This window comes from Cyprinodon variegatus, unplaced genomic scaffold (assembly GCF_000732505.1).
Source record: "Cyprinodon variegatus isolate N-32 unplaced genomic scaffold, C_variegatus-1.0 Scaffold1080, whole genome shotgun sequence".
Taxonomy (NCBI): domain Eukaryota; kingdom Metazoa; phylum Chordata; class Actinopteri; order Cyprinodontiformes; family Cyprinodontidae; genus Cyprinodon; species Cyprinodon variegatus.
In genome coordinates, this window is record NW_015151533.1 from 57,176 (window position 1) to 63,146 (window position 5,971).

The 5,971-nt window shown below is 40.2% G+C and overlaps 1 protein-coding gene across 1 annotated transcript; it reads left to right on the forward strand.

Moving 5' to 3' along the window:
* Positions 1 to 639: 639 nt before the first annotated feature.
* LOC107101322 (struthiocalcin-1-like) lies at positions 640 to 1,667 on the forward strand. The gene is made up of 2 exons (XM_015400188.1): positions 640 to 719; positions 766 to 1,667. Exon 2 carries the CDS (start codon positions 879 to 881, stop codon positions 1,386 to 1,388), a length of 510 nt encoding a protein of 169 aa, XP_015255674.1. The 5' UTR covers positions 640 to 719; positions 766 to 878; the 3' UTR covers positions 1,389 to 1,667.
* Positions 1,668 to 5,971: the final 4,304 nt, after the last annotated feature.

Genomic DNA, 5,971 nt, shown 5'->3' on the forward strand with positions numbered 1-5,971 from the left:
GGGCTAAAAGTGTTAAAAACCGGAATTTTCCTTTAAGAAAAAACCAAAAGGGGTTGCATAAGTTTTTTCCATGTAAAGTGCCTTGAGATGAAATGTGTTGTGAATTGGGGCTGTATAAATAAACTGATTTGAAGTGAATTAACATAATCTTAACAAGGCAAAGCCTAAATTATATGTGCATGTCACAACAGAATAAAATTTTGCCTCAGGAAGGACTGACAAATTCCCTGATTTCTTTTTATGATAAATTTTTTTAATGTTTTTTTAAAACCATCCATTCGTTTCCTTCTACTTGGCCATCATGCTCTATTTGGTTTGTGCTCAAGCACATGGAATGGCAGTAAAAACATTCATGTTTTTGGTTAGAGAGTGAGGAAAGAAGACATGCAAACATTTCAACAGGGTTTGCATTCGCCTCCAAAGCTGAAGTGTTTTCTTTAGAAAAAGCTTCTCATGTTTTAATGATGGGAAGCTTTGCTTCTCCTTTCGAGTGCATGTAGAAAAACACTTTGAATGTTCACCGGGAAAACATTTGTCTTCAAGGCTGCTTTGGTTATGCGCTTGTGGATAGTATTTTTATGAAAATGTTCTGTATTCTCCCCATTTTATAGAGAGGAGGAGGAAACCAGTCTGAGGTCTTTCAGTTCCAAGTTGCTGTCAGGATGGAGAAGATCATCTTCTGCTTTCTTATTCTCACAAGTTTCTGTTGTTGGGGTGAAATATATGTATTTGTTGACAGTCCCCAAAGAAGTTGGCGGTATGCAAAGGATTACTGCCAGCAAAACTATGCCAACATTGTATCCCTCACCAGTGAAGAAGAAGAGCGGGTGTTCAAAGCATATGTGAATAGAAACGGACCAAGGGAAGGATGGATCGGGATGTACTGGGATCCAAACATGAGAAGATGGAAATGGTGGAGAGGTGGCAATGTCACCTACCACAGATTTGTGAACTCTGGTGAATGGGATAAAGCTAAAAATGTCTACTGGAAACATGATGGATGGCACTGGAAGGATGGGACTCATTCTGAGAGTTTCTTCTGCCTGAACATGATTGTGGTCCAGGAAAGGAAGACCTGGGAGGATGCTCTGGAGCACTGCAGAAAGAATGATGGCGACCTCATCAGCCTGCTCTCTGAGGTAGAGAACCATATAGCTCACAGTAGGATCCATCATTCAGCCTTGACTCAGCAGGTGTGGATCGGCATGCGTTACCTTGGAGACAGCTGGATGTGGGTGAATGGAGACCCTGTGCTGTACACGGCCTCAACAACAAAAGGGGATCAGGACTACCAGTGTCCGAGGCTGAGGCGCTGCGGCGCTTTGACCAAAGAGGGGAAGTGGGAGATAAGGGACTGTGGGGAGAAACTCAGCTTCATCTGTGCCTGAGTTTGACCAAGGATCAAGTCTCTGATTGGATACATCCACAATATATAATGTCATATTCTTTAGTCATATTTTATCATTAGATCAATTTTTCTTCATATCTATCAATTTGCTTATTATACAACCTCAGTAGACCAATGCCTCCTTAAATAATCAATGAGGTGGTTTTAATCTAATAGTTTGACTGTGTGGGCTCCCTGTAACCTAATTAATGAGTGTTGTTCTTACACTGTGGTGATTATAATAGGTCTGATTATGGGATAGAAAATGTATCAAACACTGATAAAAGTATATTCTTTTGAAGAGAAGAAACCTATTTAAAATTAGGTTCCTAGCTTACTTTACACTACTAATCTGTTTTAATGTGTGCTGTTTATTATCTGTTATTATCTAAATAAAATCATTAGTGGATCAGATGATTGTTTGTCGTTAATCTTATTGTTTGAATTGTGTTCAGTTTTTTTTTTTTTCATTAGCACTTGATCACGACATGCAATACGTCATCTACAGGGGGTTAGGGTTTGGGGGGTATTTGCCCCTTTTGGACCCTGCATAAAACAGTCCTTTAGGTCCGATTTTTACTTATACATCTATATAGTCTTTTAATTTAAAGGATAATAGTTTTGATGGTTCCATCCATCCATCCATCCATCTTCTGCTTTTCCGGGGTCGGGTCACGGGGGTAGCAGTTTCAGTAGGGAGGCCCAGACGTCCCTCTCTCCAGCCACTTGGTCCAGCTCCTCCAGGGGAATCCCAAGGCGCTCCCAGGCCAGCCGAGAAACATAGTCCCTCCAGTCTCCCCCTTGACCTCCTCCCTGGGGGACGAGCCTGGATCACCTCACCAGGGAGGCGTCCAGGAGGCATCCTAACCAGATGCTTGGGCCATCTCAACTGGCTCCTCTCGATGTGGAGGAGCAGCGGCTCTACTCTGAGTCCCCCCCGGATGACTGAGCTCCTCACCCTATCTCTAAGGGAGAGCCCAGACACGCTACGGAGAAAACTCATTTCAGCCGCTTGTATCCAAAGCTCATGACCATAGATGAGGGTAGAAACGTAGATCGACCGGTAAATCGAGAGCTTTGCTTTTTGGCTCAGCTCTCTCTTCACAACAACATACAACTTCACAGCAGACGCAGCACCAATCCGCCTATCGATCTCCCGCTACATCTTCCCCTCATTCGTGAACAAGACCCCAAGATACCTAAACTCCTCCACTAGGGGCAGTACATCCTCCCCTACCCGGAGAGGCACTCTACTTTTTTCCGGGTCAAGACCATGGTCTCGGATTTGGAGGCACTGATCCTCATCCCGGCCACTTCACACTCGGCTGCGAACTGCTCCAGTGAGAGCTGTAGATTCACGTCCTGATGAAGCCAATAGAACCACATCATCTCCTAATAACAGAGATGCAATCCTAAGGTCACTAAAACAGATCCCCTCAACACCTTGGCTGCGCCTAGAAATTCTGTCCATAAAAGTTATGAACAGAATCGGTGACAAAGTGCAACCTTTACGGAGTCCAGCCCTCACCGGAAACGAGTCCGACTTACTGCCGGCAATGCGAACCAGACTCTGACACCGGTCACACAGAGACCTAACAGCCCCTATTAAAGGGCCCGGTACTCCATACTCCCGGAGTACCCTCGGGTTGGTTCTACATTAAAAAATAATTGCCTTATACTGCTTCCTCGCTTGCATGTAATTTTAAAGATTAGATTATTAGATAAAGATCATAATAAATAAAACCTATGACAAATAAGTTATGCTTCTTCATTTTAATTATTAAAAACTAACAGTGATATGTATAATTCCAACCCTTCCCTCCATTCCATCTTTTACTGGCCAAAGAAACTTACAAGGGATTGTATTTTTTTCTTAGCTATTTTGTAACTAATGCTGGTGCAACACTAACAGAACGACAAAAAAATATAAAGATTAGCAGTTATTTTAACTCTTGTGTAACAAGAACTAAACTCATGATTATAAGATTCTCACTCATGACACCTACACTATCTTTTAAATCATTCAATAAAGGCTTGATATCAGAATCAGAATCAGAAATACTTTAATAATCCCAGAGGGAAATTACTTTTGTTACACGCTCCAGTTACAGTTTTATATAATATATACACACACTAATCCAACTATACAATATAATAAGAATTAAAAAGAGATAAAATATATACACATATAGCTCTTCTGTATATATATCTGTACGTATTTCTATGCATATGTAAAAACTAAATCCAAAAAAAGTGAAAATCCAATTAAAGTGATACGTGGCGTGCAAAATGTATCCATACACCTAATTTCTTTGACCTCAACTATTAACTTTCAGTGAAAAACTGTATTACTATGACTCTGTTGTAGCATCAGCCATCTTCTATGGAGCCGTCTGTTGGAGCAGCGGCTCATCTGTAGCTGAGAGGAAGCGGCTGGATCAGCTGATCAGGAAGGCCAGCTGTGATTGGATGCCCTCTGGACTCTGGAGTGCAGGAGGTGGGAAACAGATTCTAACTAAATGAACATCTCTGTCGGATAATGTCTCCCCCCCATGCATGGAGCTGGTGCTGAACTGGACAGCTCCTTCAGTGACAGACTGCTGCACCTTAAATGCACCAGGGAGCGTTATCACAGATCCTTCCTCACAGCAGCTGGAAGACTCTAGAACCACCACTGTTCCCATCAACCTCAATCAGTTCTTCCATTCATGCTGATTTTGCAGTTTCTAACTTAGTCGGTTAAAAAAACACGCCGCTGTCATTTTACACGTCTCTGATGTTGCTGCTATTTTTAAATATCCATTACTGTAAAAATATCCATAGCTGGATATCGGTTATTTATTCTCCAGGTGCACAGTTTATATATTTAAAACACTTTACAAAACAGTATGTTATTGTTTATCTTTTAAGTCTTCACTAGTATTTTATTTATTTATTTATTTGAATAGGGACAATGCACATTAATGAACATCAGTATAAAGAAAAATTTAAATATGCCGGATTATAGCTACAAAGCTAGTTTTCATCCGTAGTCCCTAGGCAGGCAAATACATAAGAATAAACATATAATATACAATACAAGCATCACAAGGAACTGTTAAGAGTTTAGTGGTCACATGACTGGTTTGTTTTCATCTGTAGTTTGAGTTGAGCTCTAAAGCTGATCAGTGTAGGGCTCTCCCGTATGTGCAGAGGAAGACTGTTCCAGATGTTTTTCGCTCTCACAGACAGAATGTTCTGACCAAAAGTTGTTGTTCTGTGAGGAACCTCACAGTCTCCTCTGGAGGAGGCCCTGCTTCTCAGGCCGCCTAAAGTCTTGGGTTTGAACAGAGTAGACACAGGAGGCGGGGCTAGTCCATGCAGCGCTTTATAAATGAAGCATACATACTTAAAATGTATAACATTTTCAACATTTAAAAGATTGTACTTAATCAAAATATTACATACATGGAAAGAATTGGGTTTTTGGTCAAACACTTTAAGAGATTTTTTGTACAGTGATTCAATTAATTTTAAATTGGTAACTGTGGTGAGAGACCAAATTGTGATGCAGTATTCAATGTGAGATAAAATAATTTATTCCTATACATTTTTTGAAGGTCCATATTTGTGTGACCATTTTTTCTATAATCATTTTGCTGCTGTAAACACCAGAATTCCCCCATTGTGGGACAAGAAAGGGATTTTCTATTCTATTCTATTCTATTCTATTCTATTCTATTCTATATATACTCCAGTGCTGGTTTCTCTTCATTATTTTACTCCTAATGTGTGTCTCCTGGTAAATTTTTTTTGTCCTATTTATTGTTTTTGTATTTATTCTTCTTTTGCCGTTTGTTTCTAAATTAAATCTGCAAGAACTCATCTCAGCCTCCTCCTACTTTGCATTTGGGTCCTCAACAACATCCACCAACCTTGACAGTTTTAAGTCCTTGCTTCCTTGTTATTGTTACATAATCCAATTTATAGGTTAAGGAAAAGACTATAAAATATTATTCTGGACATAGGTTTGTTTGAGGAAGCTGTTTTAGGTTTGTCCCACTGATCTATAAACCATGGAGAAACATGGTTTATAGGCTGAGTTGTTTGTTTAATGTGAGCCAACTATGCAGAACCCAGAAGGCAAGGTTCTATTTGCATGCTGCTCTGCTGTCAACCCTGAATGATGGGGATGGCATCACAGATGCAAACCACGCAGAAGATTGATGCTATGCAAAGAGTTTAGAAATCAAGCCACACAACTAACATGCAAACAGCAGTGACTGTATATCTAGAAGATCTGATTTGAGAAGCAAATTAGGTCCACGAGGTGTAGCATGAAAAATTCATTAAAAACACGATGCTTTATGTTTTGGTGAAGTAAGACAGAAATGATGTCCTTGTCTGCTTTGGGTCATTGTCCTGCTCCTGTTATTAAATATGTTCTATTTAATAACTCGAATTGGAAACTTTGATCATTTGGGTTTAGTCTGTTTGTTGTCATGATCTTGGTGCTGATGACTGGCCTGATTAGTAATTTCTTTCACCTGTCTAGCTCTGCTCAGTTCTAATTACTGTTCATCTGATCCACCTGCTTCAGCCTCT